Source organism: Notamacropus eugenii, chromosome 2 (genome assembly GCF_028372415.1).
Source record: "Notamacropus eugenii isolate mMacEug1 chromosome 2, mMacEug1.pri_v2, whole genome shotgun sequence".
In the NCBI taxonomy this organism is placed as follows: domain Eukaryota; kingdom Metazoa; phylum Chordata; class Mammalia; order Diprotodontia; family Macropodidae; genus Notamacropus; species Notamacropus eugenii.
Window position 1 is genome coordinate 12,902,167 of NC_092873.1, and position 27,680 is coordinate 12,929,846.

At 50.5% G+C, this 27,680-nt stretch overlaps 1 protein-coding gene across 2 annotated transcripts; it reads right to left on the reverse strand.

The window, feature by feature from the left end:
* Nucleotides 1-1,752: 1,752 nt before the first annotated feature.
* On the reverse strand, nucleotides 1,753-26,831 carry DDB1 (damage specific DNA binding protein 1). Of its 2 annotated transcripts, XM_072638803.1 has the most exons (28): nucleotides 26,526-26,784; nucleotides 25,696-25,845; nucleotides 24,178-24,326; nucleotides 19,855-19,971; nucleotides 19,136-19,357; nucleotides 17,333-17,447; nucleotides 15,848-15,945; nucleotides 14,971-15,129; nucleotides 14,307-14,390; nucleotides 13,873-13,989; nucleotides 12,705-12,807; nucleotides 12,188-12,263; nucleotides 11,991-12,099; nucleotides 9,587-9,765; nucleotides 9,335-9,498; nucleotides 9,139-9,246; nucleotides 8,717-8,924; nucleotides 8,498-8,593; nucleotides 8,263-8,374; nucleotides 7,917-8,040; nucleotides 7,398-7,562; nucleotides 5,858-5,952; nucleotides 5,120-5,290; nucleotides 4,712-4,821; nucleotides 3,976-4,145; nucleotides 3,648-3,750; nucleotides 2,896-3,019; nucleotides 1,753-2,432 (listed from the first exon to the last, which is right to left on the reverse strand). In XM_072638803.1, exons 3-28 carry the CDS (start codon nucleotides 24,217-24,219, stop codon nucleotides 2,349-2,351), a joined length of 3,255 nt encoding a protein of 1,084 aa, XP_072494904.1. In that variant the 5' UTR covers nucleotides 24,220-24,326; nucleotides 25,696-25,845; nucleotides 26,526-26,784; the 3' UTR covers nucleotides 1,753-2,348. The 2 variants fall into 2 exon arrangements, with proteins under 2 accessions (XP_072494904.1, XP_072494903.1); XM_072638802.1 differs by lacking the exon at nucleotides 25,696-25,845 and having other exon boundaries at nucleotides 26,526-26,831.
* Nucleotides 26,832-27,680: the final 849 nt, after the last annotated feature.

Here is a 27,680-nt window from a genome sequence, read left to right on the forward strand (position 1 = left end):
TGGTCAATCACATGGGCACTCTGTCTTCCAAACCTTAGTTGGACACCTCCCTTGTCAAGTCTGGTCCTGAGGACAAGAAGTCTGGTCAAATTCGAACCCTGTCTTTAAACCATCAGTTCTGCATGTCAGTTACTGAGGTAAAATCGTGTCTTTAGGAGACCCTGAGAGGCCCCATGAGAGAGAAATCATTTGGTTTCCTAAGTCAGAGGCCAAGAGAGAAAAACTACAAAGAGTCCCGCTGCAGGGACGGCACCCATCCTTCCATTCACTCTGAAAGCTTACTTGACCTGGGAAATGACTTCAGACTTTACGCTGTTACTGGGGAGTAGTGTGAATGCTCAATCCCAGTCTGCTCCAGTCCAACCTCTTGCCCATATCCTGCCAAAGTGACCTTCCTACTCCATAGGGCTGATAGTTCCTGGTTCTCTAGGACTCAAGGTTTAAGTTCTTAGCCGGGCCTCCACAATCCAGTTCAATCCAGTTGATCTTTTCATCCTTATGGCACCACCCTCCACTTCCTAGTGATAGCGTGCTCTCATGTTGGGGGGATTGTCTCCTGCTGGGCTCTACCTCCCCACCATGCCTGGGACTCCTCCCCGCCCCCCCCCACTGATGCATGTTGAAAGCCGTCCTCTTTGTTCAAGGCCCAGATCAGGGGCTAGGCACCTACCCATGCAGCTGCCTGGATTCCTGCTGCCATTGGCTGACTGCTCCCCCCTGCAAGGCCCAGGTCAGGGGATGATCGGATCCTTCCTGAAGCACCATTATTTGTATCCATTTTCTCTGCCTGGCCCTCCTCAAAGGGGTAGTCTGTCCTCGAGGGTTCTCCAGCCTCCCCCACCAGCCCCTGACTGAACTGCTCTCAGAATGCTCAGAGGGTATCCTACTGAGGGAAAGGTGGTCCATGTACACTTTGCCTCCAAGCTGAAGACAGGCTTAACATAAAGTAGGTAGGTACTTCATGTTCCTTGAATTAGAGAGAGCTAAATCCCAGATCGCCCATCTCATTCTTGGGTTTCTCAGTCCAAAAGGTATCAGCTGTTTACTTGATTTGGCCAGGCTAAGCCAGGAGGCAAATAAAGGGAGAATGCACAGAGTGCGTGGCACCAAGAGGCCGGCAAGTCAGCATTTGTTTATTCTAGAGGAGCTCAAGGAATCTGTCTTCCCACACCTTTCCCAGGCCTTCATGAGCATGGCGGATGGGCTTCAGGCAGCTGCAGGATCAAAGTGGACCAGAGAACCACAGGACATGGGGAAAATCTGCCTCTCGGCTGCCCTCTCCATATTCTGGCCATTTGGTAAGAGAAGTATGGAAAGAGAGTCAGTGGAGTCCAACATCAGGCAAGGGGAATGTAGGAGAAAGGAGGCAAGTGAGGGGTGGTTTCCCAGGGGACCAAATGCCACAAACATCCAAATCACCAAGTCCCTACCAGAGCTCTGGAAGCCTTGAAAGGAGGGGCTGAGTAACCTATAGCCCAGGAAGGTTGGCCTGGGCAGCGAGTTGGGCTTGGGAGATTAAAGCAGTGAGAAGCAAAGAAGCATGGGTGATTCAAATTTGGACCAAGTTCCCCAGCTGAGACACCATCTCAGCTGATAAGAGGGGAGGGGGTTTGAGGGAGGTGAGCTGAGTTGCCCCCCAGAGAGGTAGGGGGAGGCAGGAAGAAAAGCCTTGAGGTGTTACACCCCGGGACCAGCCAGCTGAACTGTGGCCAGGCCAGGCAGAGGGGGAAGAGAAGCAGAAACAAGGGGCTCTTTCCTCTTGGATTCTACTTTATTTGGTAAAACTCAGAAACCAACAACCCGTCTGCTTCCCCCACTCTTCTTGGCCCTGAAGGCAGCAGCTCCCCAGGGAGCCCTGGGATCTCCATCGCCCCTTCGCCTGGTGGTCAAGGACTGAATGAGGGAAGCTCTCAGAGGCAGCAGCGGGAAGGCAAGAGGAGGACCCGGCTTCAAAGACAGTGCACATCGTCCACCCCCCACCCCCAGCAAATCCAAATCCAAAGATCCTAGAGAGTGGTGAATGAAAGTCATAGATCTTCCCTTCAGCCAAAGAGCTACCAAAGAGGACAATTGGTCAAGACCAAGGCTTGGTGGTCCCTGGTGACAGGTGAAAACCCAGGCATGAAAGTACTGTCACCCCCAGCCCATTTCCAATATCTCTAGTGAGCTGGCTTTAGTTCCAAAAAGGACCCCACTTCCACACAGGGCCAAGTATGGCTCTTGGGGCTGCTGGACAGCTGGCTTGGGGAAAGGGTGTCCCCACCTCTGCCAAAGAAAGAAAGGGGTGGGGGAAGACTCCAGGTGCAGACACGGAGAGACGCTAGGAAAGCTGGACCCTGGCCACTGGGCTAATGGATCCGAGTCAGCTCCTCCACGACCTTGATCAGGTCATCCGCGGTGGCTTCTCGCTTCATGCCGCTGCCGTCATCATACTGTAACAAGGAAGCCAGGGTTTGGGAAGATCAGTCAAGAAGAAATTCATCCTCTCCCTCTCCCGTGGGGAGCCAGGAGAACACACTGTGGGGTGACTTGGCTAGGTGGAGATATCCTCTCAAATGAACCAAAGGAGGAAAGATTCGGAGAAAGCAGCTCTTCTGTCCCAGAGAAGACAGGACTCATATTATGTGGACAGGTAAAGGGTGAGGGACAATTAGAAGCCCACAGGGTCTGGACTAGACAAAGCTGAATTAGGAGCTCCTGCCTGATGGTGCATGAGCTGGTGTGTGATTTTGAACTTCCCTCACTGCTAAACCAAGAAGGTGGCCTCTTCAAACCCCCTTTCCAGAATGAAGATGGAAGGATGAAAAGGGAGATGCTCACAGAGGGTCCTGAGCTCCCTAACATCAGGAAAGATACAATCACATGTCGCTCCCCCGGTGGCACCCCAAGGCTCACCTGCAAGTTAGCCACAACTTCCTGCATCTTGGGACGGCTGATATCCAGGAAACTTTCAATCAGATCCCCATCAATGAAGCCTGTTGCTGGCTCCGTCTTGCGTTCAGTGTGAAATGATCTCCAAGTATAAGCATGAATTAAGGAACACGGGATCATTGAGAAATAAAGACCTCCCCCTCACCTGGCTTCCTGAGGGCTCTCTGTGCCAGACTTACAGCTCTGCAGTCAGTAAGCGTGCTCTGATACACAGGACCTAGAACTCGATGGGACCTCTGAATGACGTCTACTTCAAACCTCACTAGTGAGGTTCCAACAAGAGTGAGCTGCCCAGGGTCAGGTAGCTACAGAATCACAGGGGCTCCCCTGCCCCTCCCTGACTCAAAGGATTTTGCACTTCTGTCATCAGGATGTGGAGAAAGAGCTTGGGATTTCTTACAAATGCATGCACTTGTAATATTCAGGACAGCTTAGGACATGGTCAGGGTGACATGTGATCCTGCCTCTTCTTTTTCCTTCAAACACCTGAATTCTCCAAAGACAAGCTCCCACGACCCAATCCAAGCCATTTCTCTGCCCAAAAAAGGCCAGCGGCTTGTCCCTAGGGAGAATAGCACTTTGCCCTCAGAGGCCTTGTTGCCGGCCCTGTCCCACCCTCCCAGCGGCAGAGGCTGATGGGGGGGGGGCACTCTGGGGAGAGCAGGGTCAGTGGGCTCAAGAGGATGGAGGGCTAACAAGAACTACAGAAAGGATATAAGGAGTGCTCAATCTTGCCAACACTTTTGATGACTTTATTGAGGCGGTTCTGCATATCCAAGAGGAGATTGTACCAGCTTTCTGACAGGGAGGTCACCAGACCTAAGAAAGGAGAAATAACGGAACCAATGGCAGAGGTCAGGAATACATCCCCACCTCCCCCCAGGAATTTCCACACCCCAGGGCAGCTTAGGCTACAGGGTGGAAAGCCTCACTCACACCACCAAGAGCCCTAGGACAGAACTGGGACTCATGAATCCAAAACATGAGAGTGAATGAAGGCAGAGACGTGTGCAGGGAGAGTGCCTGCAGCAAGGCCAGGCTTACCGATCATGCCGTTGACTGTTCCAAAGAGGACAGAGCCTTGCGTGGGGGTGGAGGTTTCGCCCAGGTTCTGCATCACCAGGGAGCCATGGCAGAAGACGTTGACAAACTCCCCCAGGTGAAAGAGTCCCACCTCCTGCAGGTGCTGCCGTTCCTCGTCAGTGGTGGCAGCACTGGAACGCACAATGGAACCAGGGCTTGTTAACCACCCCCCATGGCAAACATGGCCATGTCCCCATGGAGGCTGCAGGGGCTTAGCTATACAATGGGAGTGAATGCTGCCGTGCATCAGGCTGCATCGGTCACTGCTCTGGAGGGGAGCCAACACTGGGCTTCTAAGAATGGAATATGCCAGGACTGCTTAGGTCCTTGAGAGAATGGAAGGCCTAACCCTCAAAAACAGAGGCTGGCAGAAGCTGGCCTCAGACGTGATCTGCAGATGCCACTGGACACCCTTGCTTCAGTAGACATGGAAGACCACCAGAGAACCGAGTCTGACGGGATAAGAACGTCAGATTTTCTGAGTTCTATAGATCAGTATTACTGACCTACAGTGTGGCCCAGAGCAGGACAAACTTTGGCAAGCCCGCCAGACCAGTCTATGAGCAGTGCACAGAGGCCTCATCTGCTGCCTAAACCGTTCCCTTTATGGCACCACAGAAGGGCTAAGAATGCAGACTCGAATCTCTCCACTTCCACCTCATCCCCTTTCCCATCGCTCCCATGGGAGGCCACTCACCTGTCCTTCTGACACACAAACAAGTTAAAAGCATTCTCAGCCCCCAGAAAATTGTCATCATCTAAGATTTCTACAGCACTCATCCAGTTGGGGTTAAAGTCCCGGGCAATCTTGGAAAAAAAAAAACAACAGAAGAATCAGCAAGTTCTATAGAATACAATGGTGAGACTGTCTGTGTTTTGGCTGCAAGGCTAAGCATCTTATTTAAGGATGGGCTCCCAGGGCCACCCATGACCCCACTCCACCTCCTAATCTGAATCCTGAAAAAGAAGTCAAGCCTGGGCCTTCTCACCAGTCCAGCCCAAGACTGCTGGCTGACTCAGCTAGAAAGGACACCAGCACCATCAAGAAGAACGCTTCAGGGCATGCGTGGAAGCCGTCTCTGCCTCAGGTTCCCATCATTGTTACCTCTTCGAAGTTGCCCTCCATGGGCTTGTAGGCGAGGAGCAGCACGGAGCGCATCAAGTCGCCCACCAGGATGAAGTCCCCCTTGGTCTTCAGGTACAAGGCCATGATGTTGTTGTAGTGGTTACACTCTGTCCTCAGCTCCTTCTCTGCCGTCCACTCATACAGCCGCACCTTGGAAAGACAAAGGCACAGGAGGCTCTCCTAGGGAGTCAGAGCCGCCTGAATGCCTAACTGGAAATGGGCAGCAGCATTCTCCCATGTCAAAATGCCTCCTCCAATCTCAGTCCCTTTCCCAGGGCGCAGTGCCCAGAACCTGGGCTCAAGAGAAAGAGCCAGGCTGCCTATGCTGAGATGAAATCTAATAATAAAAGTGCAGAAGAAACGTTCAGTAAGTGAAGAGCCCTGGAACAAAGGCTCTGGTGCCCCCTGGCCAGCACCCTGATAATCCTCCCTCCAGCCCCGGGCCGGAGCGGCTGGTAGTCAGAACTCATGAAGCATCAGTGCCTGTTTCTACTGAGAAGGCCTTCTTACAGAAGTGTGTTCTCTTTGTTCTGCGAAGAGTCTCTGAGGGCAGGACCTTTACTTCCTTTCCCTCTGTAACTGCTGACAGGGTTCTGCACCAAGCCGAATTTCAATGCAGGCCACTGACTGACAACCCCCGGTCTGGAATCTGATCTTACTTGTAAGTCCCCCATCCAAGCAATCGGACCAGAGGCGCCACACAGCAAGAGGTCTCACCGTACTGTTGATGCTGGCTAACAGCTTCCCATTGAATTCCACCATGGAGTACACAGCACCTTTTACTTCCTTCTCAGCCACAGTTTGTAGCTTGCCTGAAAGAAAGATGATGGCCTCTGGTCACCACAAACCACCCCGCCTCAGGCCTGCTTCTCCTCCCTCAGGTCACTGCCCAGCTCTCTTCCAGTCTGGGGTGGGTCGACAGCAATGCCCCGAGCAGTGAGGAGGTCCCAGAGGAATTACACACCTTGTTGCTCGTTCACAGAGCTATCATGAGAGGAACATGAAGCTGTGATTTTAATTACAAAGGGACATAGTGCGATACACTAGGTACATACTAGACCTTGGAGAAGACACACAGACAAACAAGACACAGGCCCTGTCCTAAAGGTGCCTGCCACATGACACAGAGCACATGTACAACCAATGACACCATCAAACAGGAAAGGACAAAGGAATGAGGAAGAGTCCACTCTGACTAGTAAGATGTGTGCGGGTCATACTCAACCAATCACAGAGCTTGCTGCAATGTCAGATGCAAAAGGAATCCTGGCACCTAAGGTCTGTGTTGATGCCAGAGTCACAAGTCAGACTCTGAGACAACCCCAAGTGAGGAGAAAGCCCCCACCCAGGAATCTAAGTGGAGCGAGATCTCTCGCAGTGCTGACGTGCATGCTGTAGGCTCACAGAAGGGAGAACATCTGTCTAGCTCAACACGTATCCAGGAAGTGGGGATCATCCCAAAATGCTGCTAATTTAGGGGCAGAGAAAGGCTCGCACACCCACTTCCTCTTGAGAGGAACGGATAAAATCAACATCTGTTCAGTCCCTCATATGCTCTTTCTTTGTCCAGTAGCTCCTTGGTGTGAACTCTGGCAGTCTGACAAAGGTCAGTGGTCCAGACACAGAGAGGGCACTCCCTGGTTTCTGGGTCCTCCTTGCATTTTATCTCCCACCCTTCTGAGAGAGACCAGGGAGCAAAGGACCCAGTGCTCCAGGCAGCTCGGGCAGCAAGGAGATAAGAATCACACACATGTTGTAAGTGACCTCCACTGAAACAATGACAACACTCAAAGCAGGCCTTTAAGAGGTCTTTCAATTCTAAGATTGATCTTTAGAGCAAGGTCACCAGTGACAAATGTTCTCCCCATTTTATGGATGGAGAAACCTGAGGGACAGTGATGGTAAACCTAGGAACAAAACTCAGTGGATTCCATCCTCAAGGGAATGTTCTGACTTTCAATTCCTTCCCTATTTACATTATTTCCATTACGTTTCCATTACTTCCCCCTCTTCATCATACTCCTATTCTCCCCCAGCCCTGCCTGCCCAGTCCCACACCCCAATAAGATCTCCAGCCTTCAAAAGGGAAAACAATGCGAAGAAGTGGAGCTGCAGGGGGGCAGGGAGAGCATACCCATGTGCTGCCAGAGGCACATGACCCAAGGCCCACATCTAGGTCTCTACTGACTGTCAGAAACCTGAAACAAGCTGCTTTTCCAGGGCCACATCTCCTAGCAGTGGCAGAAGTGACACTCACCATCTGAGTACTGGAAAACAACAATCCGACCCTGCTTGGGCTCTGCCTCTTCAGGATACACCATGGCAGTGCCCACGATGAAGTACGTGTTAGGGTCTTTGCCAAGCTTGCAGGAGACCAGGCTGAGAGCATACTCATTCTGTAGGAACTGGTGCGCATGGAGCACTAAGAAAGAAGAGATCATCTTCTCTCAGCTCCCTGCACACATGCACCTCCCGCTTACACATGACCTGCAGTCCCTCCCGAGCTTTCTCATCAGGCAGCCCCAAACTCGCCCTGAGAAGATGGGCTAGAGCAGGAGAGAGCAAGAGCCACCAAGGAAAGGGAAGGACCCAGTGATGGACCTCGGGGGTGAGGTGTACTCAAGCAAAATGACCACAGCAACATGGAAGAAAGAAATTCACTTCTACCCTCCCGTATCCTCCCTGGTTTCCATGTGACTTAGGATGAGTGGGCAGGCTCTGTACTGCTTCACCGCCCGCATCTGTGGATGCCCACTGCCTGATGCTCAGGCCCCACCTTCAAAAGTGTGCTGGTCAATGATGAGAAGGTTGTGCACCTCGACCTCTTCCCCAAAGGATGTCTCATGAGGAGCTGTGCTGCTGGAGAACAGCTTACTGGAGCTGACGCTGCTGGACAAGGCCTGGGGGGTGAGGCAGTGTGGGTCAGGCCTTGTCCTCCAAGACAGGCCCCTGCCTCCAGGCAAACACGACTAAGCCTAGAAGCAGCTGAGGAGGTCAAAGAGGCAAAGGTACACAAGAGGCCAGCCCTTCCGTCCAAGTCCATGGCAGAGTTTAGGGGCAAGGGGACAACTGCACTACTGCAGCATGTGCCTGGCTCGTCAGTCTGCCCCCTATGAACTGACCTGGGTGCTGGCACTAGGCCGAAGGGCCGTCGTCCCTCCACTGGCATCCTGCACCTCAATCCGGCTCGAGAGGACCCCAAAGCACTGGGACACTTCCTGGTAGCAAATCTTTCTGTTTGGAGGTTTTTAAAGAACAAAACAACAAGATCTGGCAAAGGTGGCCAGCAAGAAGGCGAAAGGCTGCCTGGGGAACACCCGGATGACCCGTGTCTGCACCTGCTGCGGGCAAGCTCACCTAGGAGACTCGTAGAGAGGCACAGTGCGAATGTGCAGCTTCTGGATTTCATCGATGGTGCCAATGGTGAGGGTGCTGTTGTTGGCCAACGCCAGGCTGTAGGGAAGGAGCTCAGCTTAGAACGGTCTGGAGAGCTAGGCTTCAGGGACTGCACCTCCATTACAGAGAAAAGCCAGAAGCACAGCCAACCTGAAGCCCATCTCCCGCTGCTGCTCTCACCTGTCAGGATAGCCGTCGGAGTTCAGCGGACACATGTAGTTTACTTCCTTGAGGTTGACATTGGAGAAGACTAACTTGTGATTGCTGCTGTAGATGACGGTGGGGCGGTCAGAACAAGCAAAGACATTAGTAGTGGAGAGGGAGCGAAACGTTCTCAGCACTGTGGGCTGTGTCCCAAGAGTCACCTTCTTCCGGTCACTCAATAAGCCTAGAGGGCAGAACAGCATCAGGTCTGGGATTTGGACCTGACGGTGTCAAAGGGTCGGTCCCTCCAGCTCAAACATTCCAGTAACTTCTATTTGCAGAATTCCACAGAAGGGGGCCAGAAAAGGGACATTCCTAACATTTCTGGGCAGTGATGCACAAGAAGGCAATCCCACTGAGGAGCAGAAGGGAGGGATCCTGCCCACCCCTATGCTGACCTGTCTCAATGCTGAGCCCAAAGTAGAAGAGGGCACCATCGCCCAAGGCGCAGAGGAGGTAGTGGCTGCTCTCAAAGGTGGTCATCAGGATGGATCGAGGAATGATCTCTGCCACACACAAGGGGAGACAGTGTCACACAATACAGTAAACCCAGACAGAACCCAGGCTCCCAAGTAGCCACTAGCAGCTACCTACCTCCCCCAAGCATCTCTTTGTGCAACAGTTCAAAAGAAGGAAGCTTTAAGATCCGGGCCGAGATGTCGGTCCAGAGGCCAATAGCACAGAGAGGAGACATCCCGTTGCTGTCCCCCAGAGGCGTGATGTCCAAACAGGCCACCTCATGCTCCATCTCTGTATGGCTAAAGAGAAGAGGAAGACGTTGAATGAAGGTGCCTGGGCCTCAGAGAAGGCCCCAGGCATGGGGAGGAAGGGAGGCCAAATCAGTACCTTATTTGCCTGAGTTCCTGAGGATGAATCTGCAGATAGTAGAGGGCCCTGCCCACAGCCACCACCACCTGGCTGCTGTTACAGGATGCCACACTGATGTTCTTGCCCTGAGGCTCCTTCCATTCACTCACTAAGGCTTTGGGGTCCTGGCTAACGAGCCGCACAGAAGCCGAGGTGATCTACACAGAAGCAGAGGGGGAACCCCTGAGGAGCAGCCCAGGCTCTCTCCAAGGCTCCTCTTCCTCGACAAACATTCTTGTGGTGCCTTTCCCAATGGGTTGTCATAATAGGGGAAATTGTGAAGGCGAATGATTTAAGTCAGGTTTCCAGGAAGCTAAATATAAGGGAAATGTACAATCTCATGAAGTGGAAAGGATTTTGGAGTCCAGTTCACCACCTCCACACAATACATAAAAGTATCAGTAACAAGTGTTTTCCAAAGAGATTTTTTTAAAAAGTGGGGAAAATGACCTATCTGTACAAAAATATTTATAGCAGCTCTTTCTGTGGTGGCAAAGAATTGGAGATTAAGGGGAGGTCCATAAACTAACTGGGGAATTACTGAACAAGCTGTGGCATTGATTGTATTGAAATATTACAATATTACAAAATGAAATATTGCTCTGCTATAAATGATAAGCAGGAGGATTTCAGAAAAACCTGGAAAGACTTATGTAGACTGATGTAAAGTGAAATGAACAGAACCAGGAGAACATTATGCACAGTAACATCAAGAGTGTACGATGATCAACTGTGAATGACTGAGCTTTCTCAGCAGTACAGATTTGGAACTCATTTTTTTAAATGAATGTTTAAAATTGTCTTTACATCTAAGTATGGAAAAATAAAACATTATTAAAAAAAATATTATTAACGATAACATTCCATTTAACTGGCATTACATTTTCATTTCATCTTGTCCTCACAATAACTTCATGAGATAGGGATGGCAGATTTTATTCTCTGCTCTGATAAAATGAGGACACAGGACCATGAGCTCCTCTGTAGCACAGAGAGGACTTGCAGGCCTTTCTTGTGCTGTGGGCTCTCTCCCCATCTGTAGCACCCAAGAGCCCTTTTGGAGTCGGCTTCAACACTTACACTGACAGGGAAGTCCTTAACAAATCCCATCTCATCTGCAGAGTTCTGTAACTGGTAGAAAATTCCTCCTTATATTGAATTAAAACTCTCCTCTTGTAGTTTCTATCCACTAATGGCAGTTTTCTTCTTCAGATTTCTAACAGACCTCAGAAGCCTTCTTCCTCCAATCTCCTCCTTTTAGAGAGGAGGAAGGAATTTGCCCCAGGTCACAGGTAACTCCAGACAGACCACAGGGCCTTCCCGGGAGCGGCTCAGAACTGAGTTGGACTAATCCCTCTTTGACAAACAGTTCCTCAAATATTTAAAGACAACATCTCATGTCTTTTCCAGGCTAAATGACAAGTTCCTCCACTGTGATTTCTAAGTTCCTCTCCAAACTTCAAGGTCATTATGGACACTCTGCAGTGTTCCAATCTTATTTAATGTGGTGCCCCATATAAGGCCAATACAACAAAATGACAGAAAAACAGTGGGAAAGAAGACTGATTCACTGTATTATCTGGCTAACATGGAGCACCAGTTTGAAGGATAGTGATGGCCAAGGTGAAGACATGGCCACTGCACCTCTCCCAGCCTGGCCTTCCCTGGTCCCAGGCCAGTTCTCATAATGATAAGGAGAACGGCTAGCATTCACACAGTGCCACGTGGTTTACAAAGTGCTTCACAGGTATTCTAAGAATATGTATATAAAAGTACAAAAATTTTGAGAGGGAGGGGCTGTTATCAGCCTCAGTTTATAGCTGAGGAAACTGAAGCAAGCAGAGCTTAAGTGACTTGCCCTGTACCACGCAGCTAGGAAGTGCCCCAGGCTGATCTCAGGCCCAGAGCACTATAACCTGAGCTGCCAGCTGTCTCCTGAGCTGTCGGCCAGGATTTGAAGATCCAGGCACCCAAGGCTGACACCCAGCAAGAACAACTCATTTACTTTGTGTCCAAGTCAAGAACAGTGGAGAAGGTGAGTGAGCAGGAGGGCAATCACGCCAAAGGGGCTGGGCCAGATTCTAGAGTCCCGGCCCCAGTGCCCTTGTGATAGAGCCAGGAAAACTTCAGATTTTTCAAGAAAGGCAACTCATCAAAGAGTCCAGGGTCTGGCACGCCACAGATGGCCAACACCTACAAGGTAACCCTGGGAGGTTCACAGTGAGGATCAAAAGATAGAAAATGGCAGGCCCCAATCGGTGAGACCATCTCTAGGAGCAGCAGACTTATCCCAGCAACAGCAACCTCCTGACTCTATGTTCTGTTCTGGGGGAGGTGGTACCGATGCAGCCTCTCCTCTCTAGGTCTATGGCGGGGCACTTACCTGGATCAGCTGCTGATGAGCCACATTTCCACAGAAGAAAGTCTGCTGATCATCCACAAACCCGGTCAGCTCTGTTTCCTCCACCTCCTCACCATTCAACATCAGAACTCTGCCAAGGAATGGAGAGCCTGCATTAACCAGAAGGCCTCCCTGAGAGGCAGTGGCCCCCTGCTCTCCAGGGCTAGGACCATCCTCACCTTGTCTGGCCCACAAAGGACAGCACCAAGGTGTCATCAGTTTCTCGGCTAGAGTCAGATCTGAGAGGCCATAACCCTAGGAGGAGGATAAAGATGAAGACATTAATATGCTACCCTCAAGAACTCCACCCCTCAGCAGCTTTCCCCCAGGACTCCTAGACTCCCCATTTGCTATGTTCTCCTCTGGCTTCAAGAAGAAAGCATCCCCAGGCAGAAACCAGACCTGTCTACACCACAGGCTCAGATTTGGAAGGGGCCTCTATGCCTGAAAAAGCATTCTCTCTGAAATATCATCAATGTGGAGTCACCAGTCTTCACACAGAGACTCCAGGGAGGAGTGGCTTTTCCCAGGTCACTCTGGGAAACTCCAACTGGCAGGATGTTCTCCTGATGCACAGATTAAACTGTCCTCCTAACTTCTCCTTATTGTGTATCAAGCAAATCAGAATAATCACTCTTCTATGCCTGCCTTCCTCTGGACAACGCTCTCCCCGCACTGAGGCAGGGGCTACCATACCTTTGATACCCGGCAGGTCAATGCTGGCATGTTCATGGATCCCAATCCCATTCCGGATGATGCGCAAGGAGCCTTCCTTAAAGGCCCCAGAACATGTGACCAGCTGAATACAGACAAAGAGAGATGGTCACCGATGCCCTCAAGAATTAAGATCAAAGTTACAACTAGCAGTTTTGCTCCAGGTCACAGGGAGTGCTCCATGTGCCATGGTTACTCAGGAAGAAGCCCTAAGACAACTCATAAGATGGGCAGCCAAGGGGCTGGAGGGCCTCTTGGAAGCTGACAATTTAGCATCGCTAACCCTAATTCTGAGGTGTTCAGGTAGTGGAGACCATATCAAAATGCAAATGTAACTATTTTTTTTTTAAATTCGGTAAGATTTAAAAATCATTATTTAAAAATTTTTCACCCTCTAAATTTTGGTGCCATGGGACAAAGTCCTGACACCGCTCCCCACCCCACCCCCAATCTTAGCTACAATTCTGATTAAGACCACTATACTGATACCCAAATATAACTACCCCTTAGCTGAGGGTCTCTCTCATTTTCAACACTAGTCTAGCAGAGGATACCTGACTTGCCTGCAGTAGCCTAACACAAGGCCAGGAAGCATTAAGGCCTCCAGCAGGCACCTTTAGAACTTTGGTGCATTAGGTGAAGACGTCAAAATAAAATGGAAAGGAATTTGCAGAAAAGAAAGGTCCCATCTACACCAAAATGTTTATTTACAATACAGTAAAAGTAGAGATTGGGAAAGAGCTAACCAAACTTTGACACATCATCGTTAACAGAATATTGCTGGGTCATATGAAACAATGACCATGATAAATACAGAAAAGTGCAAAAAGATAGATATGAATCAATGCAAAGTGAAGAGAGCAGAGCCAGGAAACCAACACACACTCAAGGACTCTAACAACATAAAAGGAAAGAAGGACTACCACATTATGAAGAGGACAAGACTTCTCCTCTTTCTAAGTCTTTGCTCTCTCAGCAAGGAGGAAGAAAAATCCATGTAAAAATGGGAGACAACAACAAAAATCTACTTAAAAAAAATTTACAGTGCTTCCCCCTACTCTTCTCATCCCCAGGCATAACAAGAAAAATGCACAGGCTGATTGGCCAGATTTCAGCCCAGCCCAGCCCTCTCCAAGGCCTCCAGCCTTACCTGGCCCTGGCCCTGCCTCTCCAGGTCCACAACACACATATCCACAATGGGACCCAGATTGGTAAAGGTCTCCATGGCCACCACGTAGGAGCCTTGCTCATTGCTGTCTACATTGAGCTGAAAGTAAACAAACACATCACTTGTTTAATGAAACTTCAAGGTTATGCCATCTACTCAAGTTTAAAGAAAAGACAAAATTTCTGATCTTTCCTTAAGCCTTGGAATCTGCCAACTCTGCCTATGGACTGGGACAGCTGGAACAGAACAGTGTTGAAAAAAGGAGTCTTATCTAGGGTGAAACTTTACTACCTTGTTATGAAGAAATCAGCAAGGCAAAACTGGTCCTATCAGTTTCCCTTCGTGGGAAGCAGCACTGAGGCTCTGGCTGGGCAGCAGGCAAAGTGATGATGAAGGAGGAAGATAGGGCTTCTTACCTTTACAAGCTGAGAGTCGCCGAGGCGGGAGCCAACAAACACAACGCCATTGTCCAGGTACGTCAAGCATTCGGCAATGGAGGTCTAGGAGGAAACACAACTTACAGGAGACACTGCTCCCCACCTCCCTAAACCATACACGTTCAAGGGCAGCACTTGAAGGGAGCACCAAGTCTCTGTCACAGTGAATCAGAGGGAATCTAAACTGAGGCTTCAACAGTTCTGAATTCTGTGACTGCACAATTTATCTTCTAAGTGCCATTGCCAAACTACTGTCCCGTTGCTACAATCCCCCTCTTCACTGCAGGTGGGCCTCCACAATGACACAACAGAAGCTCCCATCCCTCTCAGGACAAACTCAGCTCTTAGACTTCCCACTGCCAAGAGCCTCCTGCAGCGCTAGGACCATGGGATTTCCCCAGTGTTTTCAACACACACCCCATTTCTTGCTCACCCCTCGTCTTTATACATATGGTCCACTACTCATCTGACTGAGATTTTCTTAAAAGCCAAAATTCACTTGTCAATGGAACAACTTAAGAAGTTCTTGCTAGTGGACAGGGTGGCTACAGAGAAAATGGTACAATTTCTAATGGCCTGGCATGGGCGGCCCCTCTAATGTCACTGTGCAAAGAAAGTATATAGAGCTGGGGACAAGCCTCACCTCTCCAAGAAGCTCCACTCTAAGGTCCTTAAGGGTCACTGTGCCATCCATCTGCTCCTCCTTCTCCAGAAGCAGCATGAAGAGACGGCCTTCCATGTCTCCCAGCAAGTATCGGGAACCATTTGGATCGACTCGATTGTGACACACAATAGTGCTTTGCTGCCCCCACAGAAGGAAAAGCAATTAGGGAAGTGGCTTCTGTCTCACAGCAGGGAGTGAAGCCCAGGAGGCTGCTCCCTTTGCTAGGTAGGCTTCAACATTTTATCACAGAAGGAACCAAGAAAGCCCCAGGATGCCTTTGGCTGATAATATAGAGACCTGGGTGCCTAGACTGCACACAAGTTAAATGGGATACGAAAAATGTTCCACATGGAGGCCCCTTCTGTGTCTTCAGGCATGGGGGTGGGCAGTTATTTTCTGCATGGTACAGATACAACTGAAGGCAGGTCCAAGTACTCACATTCAGGTGAATGCTATCAGAGCAGAGCCTTTATACTAGGTATTTTCACCCACCCAAAATGAGTAAAACTATGTAATTTTCCTTCTATAATGAAAGTGGAGTTTTCTTTATTTGGAAAAAAAAATACAAAACTTTGGTCTTTCTACATGAGCCCCAAGGATAATAACTTCTACTCCCTACATTCAGCTATTTCACACAACAGATGCTACTGCTCATGGGTGAAAGCTTCTCTTTTGTCCATATACCTGGCCCCTCGTTAATCGGTAAGATTTATGAGGGCAGGCTAGTCTGATTTGTCTCCACAGCCTTACAAAAGCATCTGTGGTAAGATAACCAACAGCTGGGTGGCCTACCTCCATGCTCTAACCCAGAACAGCAGAAGTGAAAAGCCTAGGGAAGAGGAATCAGGAATCTCACCTTGATGATGGGAGGGGCAATGGCCAGGTACTTATCGCCATTGTGATAGGTGATGGATTCTTGGCCAATAATGATTGCACCTCCAAAAGGCTCAGGGACTGCAGAAGAGCAAGAATAGGCTTTAGAACAAGCCCCTGGTTTTTTCAGATCAAGGATTAGTGTCCTTCCCATTTAAAGAGAGGAGAATGAACAGAGGAGTTTTTTTGGACATGTACACCTTAGGACTTGACTGGACCTGGCATCACCTCAGCATGAAACCCTATCTTTCCCTCTGGATTCTTCAGGGCTTTTCAAGGAGTGAGAACTGTTCTTGAACAGTCCCTTCCTCCCAACAACAGTGGCTTCTTAAACCTCTGTGCCTAGTTCTTCCATTCTCTCCCCCTCTCCATTCAATCCTCGCTAAGTTTTTCCTTCTACAGGATCAGAACCAAAACGGAGAAGCTCTAATGCATGTTAAATGAGGACAGTGGATGAAGGGGATACCAGAGTTCCTTCCAAATCTCCTCTGCTACATGAGGAGGCAGGACCTAAAAGTGCAGGAGTACCGCTCACACTGTAAATGAACAAAGGGCTGCAAAAATGGGTTCACTGAAACAATCACTAATGTGAAAAATGGGCAAACAGAGTTCCTAACAGGACTCCAGGCTTTGCCGTACAGAGGTTAATGATACTACTGCAGAATGGTACTGGTTGGGGTAAGCCTGTGAGGAGAATGCCAACCCTGGACCTGACAGAGCCAGGATCTAGACCTGACTGGGCCTTTCTAGACCCTGCAGCCAGCCATGTGAAGCTTCCTCAGCTATACAGCAAAGGGACATCAAAGCACCACAAGTGGATGACACCCAGGAAAATCAGCCCCACAGACCAGAGATGGGAAGGAAAGGGTGGTAGTGGAAGGAACAATAAGATAATGCTCTACAAACCTAAGACCACCAGCTGAGCTATGACTTCAGCCAAGTGGAGAACTCTAGTGCAAGACCCTCTCTCCCAGGGCACATGTACAACTTATCTCTAACACACTCTTAGAAAGCGGTAAGCCATTCGCCCAGGATCCCAGGCCAGCATGTGTCAGAGGGAAGACCTAAACCCTTGGGCTTCTGGATTCTAAGCCTGGCTTTGGGGCGTCTCTACTAATGACTCCAGCCAAGAGAATGCTTAGGGCTTACAGAGTACTTTCTAGTGGAGGCTGGTTACTTTCACTCTCATTTACTAGAAGAGATAAGTAATTTGCCTCAGGTCATGCAGCTAGAAGAGGCAGACTGAAAATGAAAGCTGGTCTCTTAATTCCAGGCCATGCTCTTTTCCTTACACCTGCCAAGGAGAACTGAAAAAAAAAAACCAAACTGGCAATGATAGGAAGGGCCATAACACAAGTGCTTCAAGTGATACGGTAAAGGGCAAAGGCAGTTAAGGGGCAAGAGAAACAAAATGACAGATGGATTGAGGAGAAAGCAGATTTCCTTAGAACCACAAAAGCTAACCAACCTGCAATCACCATCGAAGCTTCTGCCTCCACATTCTCCTGCTTCCAAGGGCCTTTATTGAACTCTTTCTCTCGAAGAGACACTTCATAGGTCTTGACATGCCGTCCCTGGGGGTCCTGGCCTCAGGAAAAGGTAGAATGTTAAGCACAGGGAAGAAGAGGTACCAGTGTTGGTCAGCAGCAGGAAACAGACCAACGCCACTGGGCAGAGATTAGAGTCAGGGCCAATCTGTCAGGGTCACTGCCAGTGGAGGTCAGGTAAGTCAAGGCTGACTCTCTGGCCTCAGGCTCTGCCCCTGCTCACCCTCACACAGCAGCTAGTCAACAAGAATCCACCATGTGCCTTCAAAAAGGGCCTGGCTAAAAAGAACTCCAACTGTAAATCCATAGCCCGTCTTCAAGAGCAACGCACACAATAGCAGATGGTGAGAACACAGCAATTTTTACAGAACATTCTGTTGGCTGACGGTGCTCACAGCAAACAGAAGGAAATCCCAAATCCTGGCCTTGATGGCATCCTAACCATTATCCTGAATCAATTCCCACCCTATTTCTGGCATGTGCCAATGGCAACTGGTTCTTCCCTCTCTGGGTCACTCCAGGCAGCTGCTGGACAGGACCACAGCCTCAACCTCTCAGCCTGTAAGGGGGCTACTATTGTGGATTGGAAGGTCAGCTCATCCTCCTTTAGAAAGGAGCAAGATGGCTATGCCCTGAGGGTCTCCTTTAAGCTCATGGACCTATTAATTTAAGGCTGAATTTTCTCATGGAGTGCAGCCCTTGTAGTTCAAGGTCTTTAAAGCCAAGAAGAAAGGGGCCAATTATAGATCTAATGGAAATAATCTCTAACACAAGACATGGCAAGCAGGACCCTTTCCAACGGCTCAGGGACATATCTGGGACATAAAGGCCTGTCTCTAGCAGGGATGCCAAGAACCTTCTAAACTCTCTGGGAGCAGTGTGAACAAATGATATCTACCTACCCAGTGATAGCCAAGCTCCAACTGCCTGACTTTTATAAAGGTGGAGGAAGAAGCACTGCCGCTTCTAAGAACTACTTCAACATGAATATATTTAGAATGTGTAGGTGAGTTTTCCTACCCAAGTTTCAACTTTCTTCCAACCAGTTACCAAGTCCAGAGACCTATCGCTCTGCTAATGATCAAGCGATAGAGGCTTTCAGGGTAAAGCAGGATCTCCACACACTGCCTCAGCCTCCCCAAATATCCAAGTACCTGAGCAAGATCTAGTTCATCAAGCCAGCACTGCACTAGGCCAGAAGGGCGACAGCGTACTCAAGAAATGACTTCATACCCTACTCGTTGTGCCTCATAGAACTAGCTAGTCGACCCAATGGCACCCTGATGACACAGCCCAAAGGACAAACTGGGGATGTGGACGATGGGCTGAGTGAAATCTCACAGGTGAGCTGGACAGGAACTTTGTCCCAGCTGATGCCATCTGAAAATGTAAAGCTTCCTTTCAAAGACAATCCCCAGAGCAGCTCTTAATGAGAGTCCAGCCTTAATGAGCTACAGTAAATTCTTCAAAAGTAAAGACATTCAGATTAGGTCACTTTACATTCTTTCCAAAGAGAAATGGCCACAGTGCAGCACCAGAGCAAGGAAGTCCCTCCCCAAAGCCCCCTTTCATCTTTGTGCTATGATCAGCTTCCCAGGCAGGTACCCAACATACTGAAAACACAAGAGCCTCACCCTATTAAATCCAAATATTCTGCCTAGCAGTGAGCAGTCCCTTATAGACTAGGATCAAGTTGCTCCTCCCTGGCCCTCCCTGGTCATTACCTGGTAGACAAAGCAGATTGTCGGGGCCTGACAACCATATAGGAACTTGACGTCAATGACTTGGAGCTCCTCCAGGCGGATGTTGAAGGCTTTCAATTCTTTATTATCACGGTCCAGAGGGATAACTTTAAAGAGGCCATCGTAGAGGCGCAAGCCAATCATCCTGCACTCGGGGTCAATGATGCCAATAATTCCAGTCTCAGAGGGACGCCCAATCCGATCCTAAAAAGAAGATTCAGTGATGGGAGGTCTCAGCAGAGGGCACTGGGCACCATTTTCTAGCCTCTGCAACATCTGGAGATGCAGAGGAATGACAAGCTGGGGCTACCCACAGAACAGGCTTGGAAGCCCAAGGGGCGGTTACTTAGGTCCAGTTTGATCAACAGCTCAATTCTTTGATAAAAGAATGCAGTTCACTGACATGAGTCCCCCATTCTTCAGACTCCCAAGAACACAGGAAGGAAATGAAGGAAGACAGGCGCTCCTCTCCACAGCATGTGCAGTCCATGGTGGTTTCTCTGACCACAGAAGAGCTTTCCCAATTACCTTAATTTTTCTTAGCCAATAATGTAGCAGCCGATTATTTCTTTCAAAGGTGGAGTCCAATCCAACTCCCTCTAGTCCAGTTTTAATACTCCCCAACTGAACAGTAAGTTCTTCATGAACAGATAAGCAACCCTGACTGTGATGTGGCCCAGCCTCCTGGGGCTTCCCCTCACCTGGACGTTGCCATGAGCTCGGGTGATGATGTCGATGCTCTCCCCACTCTGCTTATACTCCAGGATGCATGCATTGTATTTGGCCGTCAGGATGAAGAGAAGGTCCTTGCTCTCCCCCTAGAAAACAACAGTATTGTGAGGAGACTTTCTTTCTTGAATAGAGACACTGGAGGTGAGCAGTCTTAAATAATATAAGAAGTGAAATGGTTTGATTCCAAGTCCTCTCTTGGGAAGGGGTAACACCAGCCTCTGGAGACACACAAAGGACCTGAGCCTCATGGTCACACCTCTCTGGCCTTCTTCTCTTCCCACACCACACTTACTCCTTTTATGCACACCCTTCATACGGCACCGATCACATCCTGACTTGTATTAGCCATATCTCTATTTGTCTTATCTCTTCTACTCATTTGTAAACTCACTGAAGGTTGCAACAGATGTCTCAGCTAACTGTATCCCCTCCCCCCCAGTTTCTATAGACAAGTACTTCAATATGGACTCCCCAGCTCAGGCAGCCTTCTTCAATGCTGGCTGCTTCCTTCCCCACCCCTCCCATCTTACAAATGGCCTAGTCCTAGCTCCCCACACCCACTTCCAGAACTTTTCTCAGACACTGTAGCTTAAAAACCATACCATCCAACTGTACTATATCAGCCAAGGACTTGCTGCTGTTCCATGGCAACCTCCAAAGCCCGCCCACCCACCTTTCCCCATGACACTGGCATCTGATATAGAGTCTTTTCCTCCAAACCCTCCCCTGCCACCATCCTTGAAAACACCAGCACTCACAATGACAACCCTTCTAGTGCTCATTCCTGAGGATGACAACACCAAATTCCTACAATTCCTTGGCTAATGGACTTCAGCTATCTACCAGGGCAGTGACGCCAAGCTCATCACCTGCAATGCTCTACCACTAAGATCCTGATCATTGCAGTCTCCTATTCTCCTACTGTGCTCCCTTCCTCTTCCCATACCTATTTTCCCTCCTCATTATGACCCTATTTCCTCGATCCTTCTCTACTCTCCCAACTCATCAACCCTGTTTTGCCTTGCTTCCTTTCTTGTGTCCTGTCTGGTCCTTCACTCAGTTATTTCAATAATGCCCCCACTCAGGAATCCCTTGTCCCCTCTGACCTTTCCCCATTTCCCTGGGTGGCTCCTACCATTCACCTCTGCTCTCAAGCAAATATTACTGGAAGAAATAATGCAAGTGAGCTGAATGTGTCTACTACGTCAAACTGAGTGCCAGTTGTTAGAGGGAAACCTTTTGACTTATCTCTCGCTGATTCTCTCATTGTCTAGAATGGCTGCTCTAAACTTTCCCTCAACCCTTAACTGTACCTTCAAGAGCTGACATTGCCCTGACATGACTTGAGGCCTTCTCCTCCCCCGATGCTGCAAACCTCTCCCTCCTCCTTCCCTTCCCTCTGACCTCAGAGGAAGAAAAGAGTTGTCAAAAATCACCCTCTTCATTGCTACCTCCATTCTACTGCCCTTTCCACTGCTCAATCAATCATCCCCTCTCAAATTTTCAGCACCTAGCTCTCTACTGTTCCTTTTAAAAAAGTGCTACATGGAGCAAGCTATTACTGTTCCAATCTACAAACATGCTCAGGCCTTCCCTATCCTAAAAACGGTCCCTTTGAGCCCACTAACCCTTTAAACCACCATTTTCTTTCCGGTTCTTTTGCTCATTGTCAAATTCAGAGAAATTGCTCCCTTGACATCCTCAGCTTACTTCTCCACCATTTGCAATATGACTTCCATTCCCACCACTTGGTTCAAAGGACTCCCTAAGTCAACTGACCTTCCTTGTCATTTTCTTCAGCGGCAACACACGATGCTTCCTCCTTTGAGATTTTCACTCCTCCCACTTTCAGGATTAGCCTCTTACCCCTCTGCCTCCATTGCTGGTCTACTTCCTACCTGCTCCTCCAATACTGATGCCCCCCAAATCTGTCCTTGGTCCTCTCTTCTCTGCCAACAGTCTTGCCTTTGATGACTGTCTCTGCCTGTGTCTCTCTGGACAGATGATACCCAAAGCCACCCTGATAGTCTCTGTCAGTGTTCCAGTTCTATATTTCCCACTGCCTGCTAAACGCTCCTCTGGCATTTCAAATTCAACAAGCCCAAACTGGACTTGTTAAGCTTGTTAGGCTATGAACTGCTCACAAAAGGAGCTGACAACCACCCAAGCCCATAACCCTCCCATCCCCGAGAACTCTTCCCTCTTTTCCCAGCTCCAGTCACTGCCAAGTCCTGTCCATTCCACCTTGGCAATAACTCTCCCATGTGTCCATCCCCTCCTTTTCACTCCTATCCCCATCAGGTCTGCTCTGCCTCTAACGTGGCCTCCTCGCTGATCCCCATGCTCCCGCCAATCTATCCTTCGTACATTGCCACAGGAATCCTCCTAATCCTGACTCTAACCACATCACTCTCTTACTCAAAAACCTCCACTGCCTACCCACTGCTTAATTAAACTAAAAATGGCTCAACCTAGTGCTCCTGGCCCTTCATGGTTTGGCTGCAGCCGACTGTTCTGGACTTGTACCATACTATCCCCCTTTACACACTTAGAACCAATGAAATGGAATTGGCCTCCACCCCCATTTCCATCCTGCCCCTCCCATCTCTATGCCTTAGCTCATGCCATCCTCCACTAACAAGAATGGATTGCCCCCGGTACTCCATTTGCCTTCAAGGGCCAACACAGGGACCGCCCACTATATGAAGTTTTCTCTGAGCTCCCTGCCTACCCACCTCAGATTCTCAAAGTATTCTGCCAGGACCCCTCCATAGCATTGATCACATTGCCCCTTATATCAGTTATGTGTGTTTCTTTCCTTTCTCCATTAAATGTAAACTCCTTGAAAGTGGGTTTTGGATCATAGCTCTAAGTGGGAAGAAAGGAAATGAATTCCAAGCAAACCTTCTTTCTCCCCAGCCTCCTCCCTCTCTTCTCATTTTGGTACACTTCTGAAGCCTTTAAAACATGCTGCCACCACAAAACTGCCCAAAGGTAAGCCAATTCCTTCCTGATTTGGGAATTTTCAAGTCCCTCTCCTGAGTTCTGTTTCACTGCAAACACATTCCTGGAATTAAATCAATGTATATTATTCTAGTCACAGAAATAATTAAGACTCCCCATTTTATATCCACCAACAAATAAGCACTGAATAACTGGCTGATCAGCTTGGAATAGGAGGAGTCACAGGATCAGAGATTTGGAGCTGGAAAGGACCTTCAAGTCCAAGCTCCTCACTGTATGGATAAAGAAACTGAGTTATAGCAGTGAAATGACTTGCCCATGATAACACAGAAGTAAGTAGCCAAGGTAATATCCCTGACACCTCCTGCCTCATATGGTCTGGCCCAGGGCTGAGGAACCTGCGGCCCAGAGGCCACACATGGCCTTCCAGGCCCTCAAGTACAGCCGTCTGACTGAATCCAGACTTCACAGAACAACTAGACTCTAGTCTCTTCAATACAGAACTTTCGATCAGAGTATTTCAAGGGCCCACATTTTCACCAAGACTAGCATTAAGCTTCTGCTCGCTAATCACAAGTTACTACTGGAGTATCCCCAAAATTCTGGGCATTCTAGTGGCTCTCATCATAGACGGTGAGTTGTCATCGCTGCTCTGCTGCAATCCACCACAGAGATTCTGAGCAGGGGATGTCTCTGTCTGGTTACAGAGAGATGTGAAGGGCAAAAAGCAAATCTCTATAAATGAGAAGGGGAAGGTGGCTTAACCAGCAAAGGAAGCAACAATTCTTCAAGTGAAGCCTTTAAGCCCCTTGCATCACACAGACCAAGAGGAACAAAGAGCAGAAGGGAAGGGGCCTCTGCCATTTTGCTTCCTTGTCAGTCTCCAATCATTTTTGGGAAAACCCGCTTGAATGACTCAAGGACCTGTGACCCCCACCAACACTGCAACAGACCTGGCTCCCACACAACATTCCTAAAAGTCTTTCTAGCTCAGGAGGACCCGCCAGGGTTTGATTAGCTATGAGATTACTTTACAGGAGGTGTTGAAAAGGCATAAAAACAACTAACTTTGGTTGGACAAAGATATCTGGCATCCGGAATGTAAAGTTCATCTTCAAAGAAATTAAGGAATTTTCCAAAAGGCCACTTTTTCCTCTTCTGAGTCTTTCCCAGGTCCAATGCCATTCCAATAGGAATCGACCCTTCCAAGGGTGAAGAGGTGCTTGCCCAGTATTCCTGTCCTACCAGACCAACCCCCAGCTGTGATTAAAAACCTGCATCAGGCTCCATGCCCACCCAAAATGTGGAGGCCTGCAGGCGCTGCTTACCTTGGGGCGAAAGAGCTCCATGACAGCAATCTTGCCATACATGCCCACCTCCTTCACGGGCCGCAGGCCCTCGGCAGTGACCACATAGATCTCCAAGCGTGTGTTTTTGGCAATCAGCAGGTTCAAGTCTTCGGCAGAGGTGAAGTGACCTGGAGGGATAGCAAGTCCTTTCAGGTATAAGGAAGGGCTGAGTTCTGCCCTGTGGCATCTAAGGGCTCCCAAAAAACCTGGGGGTGCTCCTACACTTATCCAGTTTCCCTTATGCATTGCCTTTCTGCCTGAAACAATCTAACTCCCATATATTTAGAAGGAGAAAAGCAGGGCCCTTTGAAAAATCAGAGGAGCCCGAGAAAATGGCTCTGTTAGGTTGGCTCTCATCAATTAAAGCCCCAGGAGGGAGAGACCAATCAACTGATCAACAGAAAGACGAACACAGAAGGACACAGACACGGACACACACACTCTCTCAGGTCTTACAGCTTTGGTTACAATATCAATGCTGGAATGCAGAACATCCCTGCTCAACACCAATCTTTACCTAGTCTCCAAAATAACGGTAGTGAGGGCCCAGATGTTTAGCCCTGTTCTGGCCCGTTCCTAGTACTTCAAGAGCCCACACAGTCTATGTGTCCAAGATTCTTGCCCATGGCAAGAGGTATTGGGGAGAGGTGGGGGAAGAGGTATTTTGGGTGCATGTTACTCCTTAGAAGTCTTAAGTCCAAGGAGATCCAGTTCCCAAAGCTTGTATCTTCTAGACACTGTTGATTTGCACTGTTATTACTAAAAATAATTCCCACACAGGGATGGCTAACAGTGTAAACCCAATGTTTAGCCCTTGCCCTCAGGGCTGTTCCTCAGTATAAATAGCTACTTCATCTAAACAGACTGGAGTTCCATTTACCAGGGAAATATTAAGGGAGTTTTTGGTCAGGTAAAAAGGTCAAACTAGGTAGCTCTAAAGTGAAGTTTCTAGTGTCCTCACGTAACTTCTTTCTTGATCAGTGCTTTCACCTCATCTCAATCTTGTGACCCCCCCTCCCATCTGATTCTGGAGATCACAGAACTTAGAACTCCTTTGTTCAAAGCCTTCATTTCACAGGTAAGGAAACTGAGGCCCCAGAGTTAAAGGTCACAGAAGTAATTTAAGCCTAGGTCTTCTAACTCCAAATCAAAGTTTCTCGGACTGCGCTACACTCCTCTCCGCAATCACATACTACTGGGACTGGAAGGGTCAGCCACATTTTTGTGTTACTGACTCCTCGGGCAGTCTGGTGAAACCCATGGCCCTCTTCTCAAAATGCTTTTAAATGAATAAAGTAAAATTCTGTGCATAGGACTACAAAGGAAACTTATCATACTGAAACAATGACCAAAACACGTAAACCAAATTCATGGAGCCCATGCTCAAGAATCGCTGCCTGGGGACCAGTCCCCTTATTTTGCTTGGGATAAAAGGGCGTCCCGCTGAGGTGAAGCTAGAGGTCCCACAGAGGGCTGAGTGTCCAAGCCGGGCCTCACCGGAAGGCTCCTTCCACTTCACCCCTGGTCCGCCGCCTCTGCCCTCCAAGAGCTCCTGTCATCTCTGGCAAGGAGAGGCAGGATCCCTCCACCCGATGCCCAGGCCTCTTCCCAAGGGCTGAGCTGAAGGGACCTCGGATTATCGGAAGCCTGTCAAGTGGAAGAGGGGTTGAACTTGTTCCACTTGGCCCAGCAGGCGACACTAAGGGCAGAGTGTGGCAGGTGCTGAGATGGCACCTTTCGGCTGGAGGTGAGACCAACCCCAGATCCAAGAGGTCAGCCCCCTGCTGGGGGCCTTCAAGCCAAAGGGAGATGGTCGCTGGTCGGGGGCTGTGTTCAGGACCCCCTGGGATGCAGGAAGCTTTCCTTTCACCCCATCTACCTCCGACGCCCCTCCCAAGTCATTTCCCCACTCGAGGCCATGGCCTCAAGCCCCTTCCTGGTCAGCAACTGGTCCTCAGCCCCGTCCCCTCTGTGGGTCTCAGACCTCGGGCACCTCCCAATGGTGAGGGTCCCCCCAGGCCCTGCTGCACCCAGCCCGGCGGGGTCTATGCCCGTCAGAAGGTAAACTCCAGGAAGGCAGAGTATGGCTCCCACCTAGAGCACGAGGTCAGCTCTGGGGGGCCGGGGGCGTGAGGGGGGCGGGGCGACTCCCGCTTGGAAGGCCCCGCGGCGCCGGCCTCAGTCTCCCCGGGCGGCTCCGAGAGCCCCCGGCGCACGTGGCCTCCCCCCTGCCGGGCCTCAGCCTCCCCTGCGGCCCACCGCCGGCCCGAGGTCCCGGAGCACATGGGCCTCAGTTTCCCCCGCCCCGGCCCGCGGCCTCCCCTCACCCGTCACGCAGCCGTTGACGGCCGTGGGCTTCTGCGCCGTCACCACGTAGTTGTACGACATGTCGAGGCCGGAGCCCGGGCCGGGCGGGTCGGGGGCGGAGCGGGCGAGGCGCCGAGGGGACGAGGGGCCCGGGCGGCCGCGGACACGGACACCGACACCGACACCGACACCGACCCGGCGACGAGCGAGAGACGAGCGGGGCCCGCGCGCAGCCTCCGCACCTACACAGCCGCCACCGCCAAGACGCGCCGCCGCCGCCTAGAGCGCCCTGGCCGCGGGGCACCACGGGACGGCCGTGCGGAGCTCCCCTGGCGGCTCGGAGGTCTCAGCTCGCCTCCTCCGCCCAAAGAAAGTGGCTGGCCGCAAGCCCCGCCCTTCCCGTCGCCCCGCCCCCTTCCGCCGAGCCCCGGATGGAAGGACGCTCTACCCTCCCCCTCTCGGCGCGTCAGGAGCGGAACAGGCGCCAGGCGGCTGGCGGCAGGTGAGCTTGTGCGGGGGGCGGGGGGAGAAGGACGGAGCGCTAACGCCAATTCCCCCTCAGCCCCCCGCCTCAGAACTCGCGCCCCACGTTCTGAGCCCGCCCCCTGCGCTGCAGTCTCCCAATCCGGAGCAGCGGCCTCCCGCGCCCCGCCCCCTTCCCCCCTCCCTGTACGTCCCTCCCCCCTCCCCCCTCCCCCCTCCCCCGTGCGTGCCTGGCCCCGTGCCCGGGTCCTCCTCCGCTGCCGCAGCTGTAGCTCCCGCCTCTCCCGCCGCTTTCCCGGGGGTTCCCGCCCCTCCATGCCCCTGGTGACCTTGGGGGACCTCGCCCCTCCGCCTCCGGGCCTTAGTGTCCGCCTCCTGGGCCCCGCAGCCCTGTTGTGAGCGGAGCCCGGCACGTGCCCGGGTCACTCGAGGGGCCGGGGTCCGCAGGCGCGTACTAAGCCCCCGCGGAGTGCGGAGCCCCCTTTCTGGGCCTCAGTTTCCCCGTCTGCAGTAGGGCGGTCATCCATGCAGGAGGCTGTGGCCGGGGCATTGAGGTCTTGTGCCGAGCCCACCTGCGCCGGGCGGAGTCCGGGCTGAAAAGCTTCAGATGGAGCCCGGGAAGGGGAGGGAGCCCTGCGAGTCCTTGCCCTGCGTGGAATTCAGACCTGAAAGAGACTGCCCGTGCCCCGCCT

What these genes read in the sequence shown, in the direction of transcription:
- DDB1 (XM_072638802.1), bottom strand. Translation starts at nt 26,586, where the DNA reads ATGTCGTACAACTACGTGGTGACGGCGCAGAAGCCCACGGCCGTCAAC. An exon ending in GAGCTCATGGCAACGTCCAG is followed by an intron (nt 19,358 to 19,854) that starts GTGAGGGGAAGC and finishes TCTTCTTTTTAG; the next exon opens with GATCGGATTGGGCGTCCCTC. An exon ending in AGAGGCAGGGCCAGGGCCAG is followed by an intron (nt 12,808 to 13,872) that starts GTAAGGCTGGAG and finishes GTCTGTATTCAG; the next exon opens with CTGGTCACATGTTCTGGGGC.